This window comes from Nymphaea colorata, chromosome 10, assembly GCF_008831285.2.
Source record: "Nymphaea colorata isolate Beijing-Zhang1983 chromosome 10, ASM883128v2, whole genome shotgun sequence".
In the NCBI taxonomy this organism is placed as follows: Eukaryota; Viridiplantae; Streptophyta; class Magnoliopsida; order Nymphaeales; family Nymphaeaceae; genus Nymphaea; species Nymphaea colorata.
In genome coordinates, this window is record NC_045147.1 from 10,485,175 (window position 1) to 10,499,305 (window position 14,131).

Genomic DNA, 14,131 nt, shown 5'->3' on the forward strand with positions numbered 1-14,131 from the left:
GAGGAGTTGAGATATTTTTGAAAATTTTTTATAAAAAATGCTTATTTTAGATTTTAAGTTTTTCATAACTCCTTTTTGCACTTTTAAAATGTTTTTTTTTTCTTTTACTTTCAACAGAAGTATTTTGAATCTTTGATCTACCACCCGCATCATCAGAGCCAACTTCATACAGTCTCTCTTCATCCTCACTTTTTACACAAAACATCTCTGTCTCAAGACCAACAGTAGAATAAATATGCACCAGAATCTGTTTCAATAGCTTAAATTTCACGCTCCCCAATATTCCTCCTCTTACAAGGAAACAGATCACGCTTTTCTTCATCGGCCGGTTTACGGCTCTAAAGAACATGCTGATACTAAATGAATAATATCAGGAAAAACCAGCTCATATTATATAATTAGCACAAGTAAAAGCAATTATACAAATGACATCAGTATAAATCATGGGAAGAGAAAGACCCAAGAAATTTAAACCATCCACAACTTCTTCCCTCTTGTGTAGATAACAATTCTAACATCGTGAATAAATTGAAAGCACGGTTAGCCAGTTCCTCCTCCTCTTGTGTAGAAGAAACCACCGTTAGCCAGTTCCTCCTCTTCAACGATTGATTGTTAGATAGTTTTTGGGTGAGCAAAAGAGGTATTTCATCGTATTTTGAGTGAGCAGAAGATGTATTTCATCATACTACTTTTCTCTCGAGATTTCAATTTTACTTTTGGTGTTTCCGGATGTTGTAAGACAAAGAATTGATAACACCGATCATCGGGAGGAAAATAAAATTACAATTATAAAAATTAAGAATTTTTTGTTGGGTAATGTATTTTTTAGATTCGGAATTAGTTTGGTCCTACCCGAATAAGTTCGATGGACCGTTTAACTCGCCCTTGAAACAAATCCTGGCTATCCTGGCTCCTCTGCCGATGATTGTTGAAGTTTCAGAAAATGCTAAAACCAGATGGATGGATTATGATAATTTTTTGGGGAAGCCACAGAGCAATGGTATCATGAGCTCCTATTCATATAACTAGCTTCCCCTTCTAGGTAGGATTGTCAAAATTGGATTTAGTCAGCCAATTCAAACGGGCTTGGAGAAAAAGCGAATGGGTCGATACAGATACTAAGTGATATACCTTTTATGAATAATTTCAAATATTTTTGAATTTTTTTTCTCTTGATTTTTGTATAACTTTTATGGATGTAGTATCACTTTTAATTGAATCACAGAATCTCACTAATTCAATTTCAATTTCTCACTTTTACATCCCTTTAACGCCACTTGATTCGGACCGACTCACCGAATCTTTTTGCATCACCGTCGTGCAATTCTTTTCCTTACAGCAGCTTATATGGTAATATAGGTAAGGCCTCATTTTCTTTGAAAAAGGGTGGGCCCCGGTAACTCACGGAGAAAGGCATCAAACTGACCTTGGTTAGGTCGGCCTTCTTATCCTCGTTGAGATTTTTGTTGATTCCTAAGTTCGTCGGGTTGTGCCGGAGTTGGTGCTTTTGATCGGTTCCTTCTCTCGTTCGCCTTGCAAAATTTAAAAGCGTTTGAAGATTTATATATTTCTTTGTAAATCTTTCCTTATGATGGTCTCTTATTCCTTTTTTAAGCCTTTTGCGCTTAATTCTTCTATGTTTCCTTCCTTTGATAAGCACAGATTTAAGGTTTCATTTTGTGCATTTCGATCTTATTATTTGTCCTATTTCTTTTTCATTCATTGGTTCCTTCAAAAGTTTCTAAATCAGCTTTGATGTGCTGTTGTTGTTGTAGTCTCATCGAACCCTCTTTTGTTGCTACTCGTCCAACCACAAAAGAGGGTTCGATGAGACTACAACAACAGCAGCACATCAAAGTCGATTTAAAAACTTTAGAAGGAACCAATAAAAAAAAATGTAAGACAAATAATAAGATCATCTAACAAAGAAATGCACAAAATGAAACCCGAAATCTGCACAGGTCAAAGGAAGGGAACATAAAAGAATAGAGCCCATCATAAGGAAAGATTTACAAAGAAATATCTAAACCTTCAAAAGCTTTTAAATTTTGCAAGACAAACAAGCAAGAGAAACCGATAAAAAAGCACGAACTCCGGCACAATTGCAAGACGAACAAGCAAGAGAAACCGATCAAAAAGCACGAACTCCGGCACAATTGCAAGACGAACAAGCAAGAGAAACCGATCAAAAACTGGCACAACCCAACCTAAACTTAGGAATCAACAAAAATCTCAACGAGGATAAAAAGGCCGACTTAACCAAGGTCAGTTTGATGCCTTTCTCCGTGTGTTACCACGGTTAAGTAGCCCTAGCGACCCGCGGGGCCCACCCTTTTTTCAAAGAAAATGAGGCCTTACCCATATTACCATATACGCTGCTGTAAGGAAAAGAAGGAAAAGAATTGCACAATGGTGATGCAAAAAGATTCGGTGAGTCGGTCCGAATCAAATGGCGTTAAAGCGATGTAAAAGTCAGAAATTGAAATTGATTGACTGATGTGATTCAATTAAAAGTGTTATTACATTCATAAAAGTTATATAAACCTTGCAAAAACAAAATATATAAGTTAACAGCGCAATAAAATATAATAAGAGAATAGAAAGAAAGTGGACAAACTGAAGGGGAGTCACCCATCAGTAGACAAAAGACGACAAAATGGACATCTCCTGCACAAGGCGTGCCATAGACTTGGACGATTGAGAGAGAAAAAGAAAAAAAGAGTGAAATCCACCAAATCAACATCCAATCTTGGATGCCTGATGTATTGTGAGAGGCTGAAAATTTTCTCTGGATGTAGAAATCTAAGGATTCTATACATATATATACCTACCTTGTCTACCCCAACTTCATTTGACAATTTAGTTTATGAAGCCAAGGTGGGAGGCCCATTGCCCTCCCTTACCAATTTGGACTTGGTATTCGACTGAACTGTTTCCAAAAAATCATATATGAAAAAAGAAAAAACATCCCATTAAATCATCGTGCAGATTCTGATTTAAGAAGTGACATCTGAATAAATTTGTATTTAGATTTACATAACTATTTGAACTCATTCAGATTTCTATCATATTTAACTTTTAACAAATATTCTTTATTCAATGTCCGTACATACTAAAAGTTGGTTCCCTAACATATGGTAATACAGTTCGTATTCGGTTTAAAAGGGGAAATCAAATTCAGATTTGGATAGAAGTTCAGATGACGGATATGGTGTGGACTTTTCTTCATTTGCATTCCAACACTAAGTTCAGTAAACATCTTAAGATGTGAATATGATTGAGAGTACATCCTATTGGAATCTAATCCTTTGATATCTCTGTAATATAACAGTGCTTTAGCATTATTTTTGCGTACTTAACTATTTCACATTTAACCAATTACAATCTTGTTATCTTGTAAGCAGGAGAAGTTTTTTTTTTTTTTTTCAAAATTTTCTTAGAATGTGAAATACAAAACTAAAATTATTAGAATAAATAGTTAAAAAAAATGGTGACTGCGTCAATTTCAGACCAACCTCAGATTTCAGATCCAATGCTATTAAACACTGTATTGAAAGATTCTAGATCCCCCTCCTTCTGGAGGCACTATATTCAGTAAAAAAGTGTTGTATTAGATTTGGATCTAAGGATCAAATTTATGATTTCATGCGATCCAAAAAACCCAACAGGCCGGAGAACCAGGCGCATGTTATTCTTAGGTCTCTTGATCCGTCAACAAGTCTACCTGACGAATTTTATATCATTGAAATCGGGATTTGCCTCAGACGAAGAAGTAAGAATCAGGAAACTACATAAAGTGTGAGGGAGAGAGCGGAATCGTTGGGGTCGTGATCGTCGCCGCGGGAGAAAGGGAGGGGAATTATTGGGAGTCGTAATCGTCGCCTTCTCCGCCTTCGCCGTACGTTCTCTTCCTTCCATTCTAGCTGCCCGCCTCGCCGTCCGGCCGTTCCGATCGCCTGAGAACAGACCAGATGGACGATTGCTGTGCTGTGTGCGCGGAGCCCCTGGAATGGGTCGCCTACGGCTCCTGCGGCCACCGGGAGGTGTGCTCGACGTGCGTCGTTCGCCTGCGTTTCGTGCTCGGCGACAAGCGCTGCTGCATCTGCAAGGTGGAATCGTCCACCGTTTTCGTCACCAAGGTACTTGCCACCCTCCTCCTTCCTTGCTTTTCCTCCCTCTCTACTGGTTTCTCTTTTTCTTCGTCTTTTGGTTTGTTTTGACCGATCTGGGTGCTCTCACCTTTCTTTTCGATGAAATTTAGTTGAACCGATGACGTTTTACCGAGTTTTTCTTTACCTCCTTCTCCAATCTAGAACTTTTTGCGGGGCCGCCAGCAGCAATTGAGCACCTAGGGTTTCGATAGCGAGTCAGGGATTTTAGTTCGTGCTCCAGATGAAGGGTTTTAATCAAGATTCGTGATGCTTCTGTTTATTTGCCCCTTTCGTGGGTATCTCTGTGTTTCTTTTTCCTGTTTCGCGTTTTTCATTGACGTGGATGGGAGAATTTTGGTGAGGCAAAACATCAACCTTTGTCTGTCCGTGTGCTCTTTATGGGTAATTTTTCTTACCAGTTTTGCCAATGCCTTTTTTGTTATTATATTTATACGAATCTACGCAATAGGCGGCCTTTGAGCTAACGAGTACGTGAACAATGGACGACTAAGTGTTGTTGGCACGCTGGATCAGATCATATTGGTTCACCAATGGGATTATGTTTTCGTTTATGGCCGTTAACCGTAAAAGTTAATCTGGTAAGCTTATAGTTTATTCGATTTGGGACAAATGCAGTAAGCTTTGGGACAGATTTGTCTCAACATAATATTATAATAATAATCAGTTTATACTGGTCTGCTTTTACTTGTGCTTTTTTTTCAATGCTAACTGCTTTTTGATTTCATGTCTCATCGGCAGGCCATGGGAGACTATACTAGAGTGTTCAATGATTTTAGCATGTTTCCTGCTGGTAACAATGAGGGTCAAGTTGGTTCGTATTGGTTCCACGAGGACACACAGGCATACTTTGATGATCTGGATCACTACAAGATGATCAAAGCTATGTGCAGACTTTCTTGTAGTATATGTGATGCACGAGGAGCGGAAGCTCAAGGGAACGAAGCTTCAAAAAGAAAGGAAAAGTTTAGAAACATTGATCAATTGAAGAGACATTTGTTTCATAGGCACAAAACTTTCATGTGTGACCTATGTTTGGAAGGAAGGAAGGTTAGTCGTCTCTGAATGTAATGTTCTCCATTGTGAAAACTCTGATGTCCTTGTCAACATATATCTTGCACAGTTTTCACAGTTATGCATTGAAGACTATTTTTTAGTGTGCTCATCTTTTAAGCCTCATACAATGTCTTGTTAGTGGTGCATGTTCAATCTACAATTCCTTGCTATTACCATTTTCATAAATACCATGATGAGATTGTTCAGTTGCATCCTAAAATATTTCTTCAATGTTAATTTCTTTGCTGATCAGAGTTTAGGTCACTTTTCCCCTAAAGAATACTGGTATGTATCTAGTGGACTTAGTTGGTTTCTAGTAGTCACATTTGTTTTTTTAATATGATGAACTTTTTATTTCCTAACTTTTTGGATTGTGAAACTCTAACAATGTGGTGCATGCGATTACTAATTACAGTTTGTTTTCATTATGTAAGGTGAATTATTGGTGTTTTGCAGTTTTGTATGGTCTGTGTGAAAGTCAAAGGAGTCTAGTATATAAAATTATTTCAAAATTCATCACATCACTACTGTAATTTGCAGATAGATTTGCTTGAGCTTGCTAGAGCCTAAAGTTTCTTTTGTCTGTCCTTATTACGCTTTTGATTGTTAGTATGCTTACTACCTCATTATGTTTAATTGATGACTTTTTGCTTCACCGATTCGCCATATAATGAGCCTCAACTTGTCATTTTCTAGTTAAAGTTCATAATTTTTTTTTAATAGACAGTTCAATGAAGTAATTATTGTATAAGGTGGGTGCAATACATTCTGGTCCTTATGCATTTTTTAACTTCATTGTTAACTTCTTGTGTTAGCGAAGGTATTTATGCAGTCCTGGCTCTGACGGTAATTGGGCTTGATGAGCAGACTTGCCTGAACAAAATAGTAAGGTATGATCTGATTGAATTGGTATATTTGGATGTCTGGAGCTTGAAACTTTCAATCCCCAGCCCAAGCTCCGCGGACATGTATGGACAACATTTCACATGGTTTGTAGGACCATGTTCTTTTGCTAAGTGGGGCAATGGTGTCGGCCTAGGCACAGAAAGCACAAAGCTGGATCTTGGGATAGCTGTCCAGGCAAGCTTGGAGCATGGGCAAAACATGACCACCCCTAGTCACCTAGTGGGGCACAGTGTTGGCTGCAGGGGCATCATTGATAGATTAGAAAAGGATGAGAAGGATCACTTGAATGACAGTGATAGATTATTGCTTAAATACTTCACAAATGTGGAACAAACAGTCTGATGGTGATATACTAAGAGTCTAAGTCAAGACACTCTTAGTCAATGTTGTAAAAAGCGTATCGTAAGCCGTATCGGTCTGGCTTTAAGATATGCTATATCGTAAAATATCGTAACGTATCGTTTTTAATAAATCAGAAAAATAGGAAAAAAATTCAAAAAATTCATCAATAATCAGTAAAAAACAAGAATAATATGTTCTTCATAAAAAACACATAGATTTATAAGTCATAAGGTCCATAAGTCTATGAGATACCACATCAAAAAACAAGTTTTAGATGTTATGTATTACATCACAAGATGATAATGAAATTATGAAAATGTTCAATGTCAATACATATAAAATGAAAGCACTCTCGACTCTCATTCATAATCTTTATCATATTCATTCTCATCCTCATCTCCATCTTCTTCTTCATTTTCATCTTCACGATTTAAAAAAACCTCTTTCCTCCCAACGAGAATCAGCCACCCACGCACAAATCCATGGTTTAATCGATGATTTCATTTTGAAAATCGATGATTTAACAATGGAAATCGATAATTTCCCTCCACGGCGGCACAATCTCTAGGTTAAAAATGAAGAAGGGCTGGGTTTTTATAAAAAAAAACTCGAAAAGTGGGGTTCCAGTCCATTTTTTGAAATCAGCCCGTATCGTACGATACGGGGCATGTATCGTATCATATTTTGTAAAAGATACGTATTGTATCGTACGTATCGGCCCCGTATCATACGTATTGTACAACACTGCTCTTAGTAGTTTCTTTAGAAAAATACACTATGACTGAACATATTTACAGAAAATAGGTGTAAATGTACCAGTTGCATGAATGTACCGTCAACTTGGGTGATTCTGCAGTTTTCACTTTTCAGTGTGGCAGCCATCACCCAAAAAAAAAAAAGAACCATAAAAGGAGGTGGAGGAGCAAGGAAGCGGTGGAGGTGGGAGAAGGAGGATGAGGATGTGGATAAAGAGGAGGTGAAGGAGATGTACCTAGCTTGCAGCAGGAGAGGAAGATGCATGACTGACTTAGGTGGAAGAGTTCGGGTTTTTATGCCACATAAAGTTTTTTTTTGTTTGAAACCTTGATATTGTTATAATTTCCAAAAAGATACTAATTTTACAAAAGTTCTTAACTTCCTACCTTCTTACTTTTAACTTTTAAGTTATCTTTTATTACAATAAGAGGCTTATTTTACAGTTTATGAAATGATTATCTTTACATGTGTTTTAACTTTTTCACAAACACAGGTGTATGTGTGCATGTGCGTATGTGTGTGTATAAAACGCTGCACCTATACACAAGCTTTTTTTGGAAAGTGCTGCATCTGCACCTGGCACTCATGTGACATGAGATAAAAATGGTAGGATTCCAGGCTTATAGAGAAAAGTTGAGTTGACATTGTGCTCTTGGTCACTTGTTCAATACTTCCTATCAGCAAGTTCTATGGGCCTCAATCACATTAAATCTGGTTGGAGGACATTTTTATTTCACGAACTGTGTTTGTTCTCATGTGTCTCAGCCCTCTATACATGTTTAGGCATTATGTAGGTGACTTAGAATTCAGGCTAGATCCAAAAATTGTGTATCCAAATCAGAATTTGGTCCCAGCTTATTTGTTCCTTGCAGGGATACCATCTTCCTTATTGGGGCATTTAGTAACGGGAACATAATTTTTTTGACAAATTGAGGCAACATTAACACACTATTCATGTTATCTAATGCCTCCTAAATGATAATTCTCTGCACAAGCGAGCAACCTTAAGAGTATATTTGCTTTGCCGTGCGATTAGATGCTTGAAATGTGTGCAGATGAGGATTTTGTGAAGATTAAGGTTGTCTCTAATCAGAAGTGCTGGCTCAATCAGTTAATGGCGGGTCTGGAAGGCAGGAGTTTTTTCTCCAAGTAGATAAACTGTGGATAAAATGATTTGCTAACAAAATATTTGCTGCGAAAGACCTCCCTGCAAGGGAGGTGGTTAACAGGTTTTGATTCCTGGTAATTCCGAGAAAAAAATGTATAGGTGCTATTTTCCTTACGAGTATGGAATTGCAAACACTTCTTATGCTCTACAAGTGCAACACTTTGTTTTGCACTCAAAATTAAAGTTGATCCATGTCGTATTTTCTGGATTTGAGTACTAGTAAGACTGATCTCTTCATATCAAACATTACATCAAGGGATGATGTTCAATTCTCAAGTGTCCAGGCAAGTAAAGGGAGTGTGGTCACCTTCAACTACCGATGTCATCGACATGGGCACGAAATGGATTTGAGTCAAATTAGTGGCCAACTAATTAAGCGGGTGATTCAAGAGTGTCAATTGTTACTTTTTTTATTTTAAGTGATTTTGTTATATCTATGCACTTATTTTTTAAGTAAAAAATTTATTATTATTTTTATCAACTCATTGCTGATTCTGCTGAATTGTTGGGTGAGTGATTCAATTTCAAAAGCGATTCTAACTCAAAACTTATGGTGTCTGTACAATGAATATGGTAATAAAATCAGGTTAGAAGAAGACTCTAGCTTCTTTTGGCCTCCAAATGTTTTTTTCTCTTTTAGGTGAGCGGAAGAGTATTTTTTAGGGGCAAGACATATAACCTGCTAAATTAGAAGTTGATTTTTTACTTTGAAGTGTATGATTATTATTATTATTATTTTTAACTGAGATACTCTTATACTTCCAACACTTGAACAGACGATATATTCTTTAACTCGACGTGTCACGCTTGCTATCATTTACAGTTTTGAAAAATAATACACTGAATATGACAGCAACCATCAGATTTAAACTTTAAACGGATTGAGTGTAAGCTAATTTGCCGCCCGGTTGGTTATGCCTCTTGAGACCTGCCGTGTGTTGTTTTTATTTAACAATTTAAGAAAGAAATTGTAGGTAATGGGGAACTCACAAAACAACCGATAAAGTTAATATTGAGCTGCTTCGTGAAAAGAATCATGTGGTGAATTCTCCCACCTTATTGGTTACAGTAATAGTGAGGTAGGACGGATCAAAAGACAGTCTCCTCAAGGAGCATAGTGCAAATGGATGGGTCGCGGGCATATGGGCAGCATGTCTCTAGTTGAATCTCATGGACGTTATGTCACTGTGTTAAAATTTAAACTTGGGGTGGGAGCTTTGTACAAGCTGACAGACACTAAGCCTACAGTGAGGCACCCACATCTCTAGACCCTGGGGCAAGGAGAAGGGAGGGAGTTTTGACTTTCATTCAGGCAGTGGGTCACTCCTTGGCGTCCCTTACACTGCCCATGTTTGTAATACAGATCTTTCTGATGATACTTAATTTTCTTTTTCTTTTCTCTCTCTGAATGATTCAGATTTACCTTTGCCTTTAGTTCCATCTTCTCTTATGTGCAAATTCCCATTTCAATTCATAATGTCATTATTATTAGATCCGACTCTGATGCGAATATCATTTTTCATCATTGGAGATGTAGCAAGAGAAAGGTTTCTTGCTGGCAATGCAAGTCTATTTGGTAATGGTTAGTGGTTACTGATACGTGCATGTGCATGCTCATCTGTACTTATACCAATAAAATTTTTAGTTCACTATATATCAGTTGTCTTCTTTTGCACATCATCATCTTTCTCTCTGATGCTTAACCATAAACCTTTTGTTTTTTTGGTGCTAGTGCCCACATGCACACACACACACACACACACAAACACACACACACAGAGAGAGAGAGAGAGAGAGAGAGAGAGAGAGATGTAGTGCATAGATGGCTGTAATGGAGTAGGTGTTGTCATGATTCGTTGTGTCTTAATGAATAAAGAAAGCAATGGAATTCGATGAAGTCCTATCTTTTGATCTTTTAGCTGGTTTAATAGAAATTCATGTGGGCCACGTGGGGACTATTAGAATTACCTGATGGATTTGGTTACATTACTGAAGCCACTTTTTTATTCTGAAACAGGTTTTTATCTGTGAGCAAAAGCTTTATTCAAGAGCTCAGTTGAATCAACACATGAGTACTGGTGACTCTGAAGTAGATGGCAGTGAAAGCGATAGGGGTGGATTTTCAGGTCACCCTATGTGTGATTTCTGCAGAAAAAGATTTTATGGGGATAACGAGCTGTACTTGCATATGTCTACGGAACATTATACTTGCCATATATGTCAAAGGTTCACTCTTTGTTCTGTAAATTCATGGCTTTTTTTTGCTTATTTCATTTTTTAACAAAATTTTCCCCTTTGAAACTTCAGAATGCATCCAGGGCAGTATGACTACTATAAAAACTATGATGATTTGGAGGCAAGTGTTTGAATATTTGAAGTTACATATCTTTGGTTTTCTTAATTTTTTCTGAGCTTTTGTCTGAGATGCTGAGGTCTTAATATCCTCAAAAATCTCTTTCTTATTAATTTACAGATGCATTTTCGAAGAGAGCATTTTCTTTGTGAAGATGATGCATGCCTTGAGAAGAAATTTGTTGTGTTTGCGTCTGAGTCTGAAATGAAGGTATGTTTCTTATCTTTATCTTGATGGTATTTTAAGCATGCAATGCTATATCTTGCTGAGGATACATGTTGTATCACAAGATATTTGTACTCAGTCATCTTAATAGTGCGCACTGATTATCTTGTATCTTTCTTTCATTCTAGAGGCATAATGCTCTTGAACATGGTGGTCGTATGTCTCGTTCCAAGCGCAATGCAGTACTTCAGGTGTGTACGTGGTTCATGAGAACTGATCCAACAGATGTTTAGTTTGTTATTTGCTTGGAATTCTGATATTATTGGATAAGCATAATCATAGTTGGTTTTCTTTTAAGCAATGAGAATTTTTATGCTTTTGGATATAGATACTTGTCTCGAGAAAATTTAACTTTAAATCACATTGAGAAGCTAGTTTACTATGAAGTGGCCTCCCTGTGTTATGGTGCTTCCCTTGGAGGTATGATACTGTTTCATAAGGAAAGAGCCCTTTCAGTCCACTGTGTCAAATTCCTCACGGATAGCCTGTTACCCTCTAGGAAAGGAGGAACTAAACATCAAGGCAATATGTAGCCTTCCATACTTTTCAGTGTAATAACAGCTAGACTCCCAATGTTTTGCCAAAAGTGCTGGGCCGCACCCTTTTTTCCTATTTTTGTCAAAAAGGGCCTGAAAAGTATTCCCCTTTGGCTACTTCTTTACTTATTTTCTAGTCAAAAATTGGATGAGGGGAAAACTTTTGTATAAACTAAACTACCTCCTTTTTTAGGACTGCTCCTCATTTAATTAAACATGAAAAAAGTCTTGTTTTTTTCTACCAATCAAACATGGTGAAACTTTGCTAGACAAAAAAAATTGTCTAGAAAAGTTTTGCTATGCAAAATTTTTGCCTCTGAATAATTGGTCTGGAAAGAGAACATCAGAGGAAATTCTAGTAGGAGCTCTGTTACTTGTGGAGCTGTTTATGTCCAAGACTAGAAGGCTGTGGTTTCTTGTTATTATTCCTTGTGTAATAACTATCGGGGAACTCTTTAAAAAATTCATTTGTTTCTGAGATTATGGTGGCATTTTTCTTTCAGATACCAACTAGCTTCCGCTACCGACGAAGTAACGAACATGACTTTCGGCGAAGAAGAGGTCGAGGATACATGTCTGATCAGCAACTTCCAGTTGCTAGTGAAGCAAGCATGGAAATGAGAAACCTGGAAAATGCACTTGTTCAATCATCTGCTGCACAGGCAGGGCCAAATAATATCGAAGCAGAAGAAAGTTTAGTTATACCGTTTGAGTTGTTGGCAACCTCATCTGATGTCGAATCACAACTGGTATCTTCCAGGTATCTTGAGGCCCTCAACCAAAGATCAAGGAATGGAGCTCTTGAAGAGTCTTCCTTCCCTCCACTCCCTGCAGTGCAAGCTAATAATGTACAAAACCAAAAAATGTCAACTCGGAGTTCCATGGCTGCTCGTCTTCGCAATAAAGGACGTGTAACCGTTCTGAACTCTGCGCAGAGAAGACCACCTATGGTTTCTTCGGCTACTACACCAGTTCTGAGTTCTGCTCCGGCAAGGACATCGGTGAATCCTGGACATGCATCATCTAATTTTTCTGGTTCCTCATGGGAATCAAGTGGCGGTGGTAGTTCCAGCCATTTGGTAGCCACAACAAAAATTGCTAGAGCACCTGCAAATTCTTCGGTGTCTCCTGTTTCACTGCAGTCTTCCATCTCTAGCAACCAAATGCCTCAAAGTAGTGGGCCCTTGCTTGAAGTGGAGGACATACAAGCTGCTAACAGATCTTTGGTGGAGAAGATTCGTGCTGGTTTGGATTTCAATGTGGAGAAATATGCTTCGTTCAGAGAAATATCTGCTCAATACCGGCAAGGTCAGATTGATACAAAGAGTTATTTGACGCATGTCCAGCAGTTTGGTTTATCTCATCTGGTTCTTGAACTTGCACGCCTCTGTCCTGACCCACACAAACAGAGGGAGCTTTTGGATGTCTATAATGCCAGTTTGAAGAATAATGGGATGCCTCAAGAAGCTGGTCAGGGGACAAAAAAACAGAGTTCAGGGTATGGTGGTAGATCTGTTAAGGGGAAGGCTCCAGTAATTAATGAGGCTGGGAACAGTAGTAACTCACAAAGTTTGTTAGCAGATGGTTTTATTGAAACAGTTAGGAAATTACAGTCCTCTATGCCACAAGAAGAGGGAGCTGAGGTGCTGACAAAAGATGGATATCGATCTTCCAAAGCAAAGGAAAAGATTGTGCCAGTTGAATGTCGAATAGGGCCCAGTACCGTAAATGAGCAGTCTAGTGTTCCTAGCAGACAAGGTGATTCTTTCCGGGCAGATCAACTGCGTGCTTCAGATACTGGTGATAAGTGGTCGTGTAGTTTATGTACTCTGTTAAATGAGAGTATGAACACAAGATGTTCTGCATGTGGCATGGCAAAAGGTGCATCAACTTCAAATTCTGGTGATACAGGAACAAGCAAGGGAAAGCGGAAAACTTCAAAATTTCATAGAGTTCGACTTGGTGATGGTTCATCCGCAGCACTTCTTGATCTGCGGCAGCCAGAACATTCTCCAAGGCACCAGGCGGAGACTGTGTCTGATAAAGGTGGTGGCAAAAACCTTCCTGTTCGTGGGGTTTGGAGGAATGGTGGAGGACAGAGGCTGATGGCTACGACTCTGAAACAACCGTCCAAATGATGTTCAGTGGCTTCATTCTGGAATTCAGATGCTGACGTGCACTGATGGCCCGTGCCATCTTTGCCCTAGATCTCGCTTTGGCTGCAATCGGGGTTGCAACAAGGAAACATGGACCAAGAGTTAATGATAGACGGTGAAGCGAATGGGGCATGGCAGAATGGTCTGCGGTGTTTATTTTTTGGGTCGGTTCTGCCTGTTTGTCCCCAGTAAGAGATTCTATTTTCTTAAGGATTTTCTGTGATTTCCGGTGGTTTAATTTGGTCATATTTGCTACCATTATGATCGGAATTTACTGCACCGTCAATGTTTGACTTCGGAATATTTATCTTGTGAAATAGTGGGGAGTATGAAAATTAAGTTGAGAAGGTGGTTGTCGATAAGAGCGGGATTATTTTGGGTTTTTTTGATAGATATGTACACTTTATCTTATTCTAAATGAGAATCAGAAAGGAAGTATGACGCTCATTGCAGCTTTCTTGGTA

General features: G+C 38.3%; 1 protein-coding gene across 1 annotated transcript; it reads left to right on the forward strand.

Moving 5' to 3' along the window:
• The first annotated feature begins 3,746 nt into the window (after positions 1-3,746).
• LOC116262207 (E3 ubiquitin-protein ligase HEL2) lies at positions 3,747-14,131 on the forward strand. Its single transcript, XM_031641344.2, has 7 exons — positions 3,747-4,139; positions 4,911-5,219; positions 10,415-10,623; positions 10,705-10,753; positions 10,871-10,960; positions 11,104-11,166; positions 12,015-14,131. The coding sequence occupies exons 1-7, from the start codon at positions 3,972-3,974 to the stop codon at positions 13,647-13,649; spliced, it is 2,523 nt and encodes an 840-aa protein (XP_031497204.1). The 5' UTR covers positions 3,747-3,971; the 3' UTR covers positions 13,650-14,131.

Bases quoted from the DNA above. Each gene is read 5' to 3' on its own strand.
- LOC116262207 (XM_031641344.2), top strand. From the start codon at position 3,972: ATGGACGATTGCTGTGCTGTGTGCGCGGAGCCCCTGGAATGGGTCGCC. The intron at 10,961-11,103 runs GTATGTTTCTTA...CTTTCATTCTAG, and splicing joins CGTCTGAGTCTGAAATGAAG to AGGCATAATGCTCTTGAACA. The intron at 11,167-12,014 runs GTGTGTACGTGG...TTTTTCTTTCAG, and splicing joins AGCGCAATGCAGTACTTCAG to ATACCAACTAGCTTCCGCTA.